This window comes from Gekko japonicus, unplaced genomic scaffold (genome assembly GCF_001447785.1).
Source record: "Gekko japonicus isolate JY-2015 unplaced genomic scaffold, Gekko_japonicus_V1.1 scaffold1533, whole genome shotgun sequence".
Classification (NCBI taxonomy): Eukaryota; Metazoa; Chordata; class Lepidosauria; order Squamata; family Gekkonidae; genus Gekko; species Gekko japonicus.
The window spans coordinates 391,367-391,936 of record NW_015163649.1 but is presented as its reverse complement, the minus strand read 5'-3'; the positions used below and the strand labels follow the sequence as shown (position 1 = coordinate 391,936).

The 570-nt window shown below is 70.4% G+C and overlaps 1 protein-coding gene across 1 annotated transcript in view; it reads left to right on the top strand.

Moving 5' to 3' along the window:
- The first annotated feature begins 197 nt into the window (after window positions 1–197).
- LOC107107377 (forkhead box protein L2-like) overlaps window positions 198–570 on the top strand; it is a 939-nt gene continuing 566 nt past the window's right edge. Inside the window, exon 1 of the mRNA XM_015407671.1 lies at window positions 198–563. Coding sequence (XP_015263157.1) covers window positions 198–563 — 366 coding nt within the window. The remainder of the gene's footprint in view (window positions 564–570) is intronic.

The window sequence follows — 570 nt, the reverse complement described above, 5'->3', positions numbered from 1 at the left end:
CCCCCCCCAGGCCGGAGCCAAAAGGAGTTTGCAAATCGGTTCGGGCGCCAAGGGAAGCCACAGCGCGCGCTTTGGAGAGCTGCAAATTACGCACGGCCGTCGGGGCGGGACGGAGCGGACCGCGGCCGGCCATTCCGGCTGAAGAGGAGAGGCTGGGAGCTCCCTGTTCGGAGAGGCCGGCTCGTCCCCTTCCAGGCATGCAGCAGGCGGCTATCCCCGGCAACGTTGTGGCGGACGAGGGCGCGGAAGCGGCGGCGGCGCCTCCTCTCCAGAAGCCGCCCTACTCGTACGTGGCGCTGATCGCCATGGCCATCCAGGAGAGCCCGGAGCAGCGCCTGCCGGTGCGCAGCATCTACGAGGCCATCGCGGCGCGCTTCCCCTACTACCGGCTGAGCCAGAAGGGCTGGCAGAACAGCGTGCGCCACAACCTGAGCCTCAACGAGTGCTTCCGCAAGGTGCCCGGCCGCGGCGCGGAGCGCAAGGGCCACGACTGGCAGCTCGACCCGGCCTTCCAAGGCATGTTCGAGCGCGGCAACTACCGGCGCCGCAAGCGCGTCCGGCGAGCCCCGG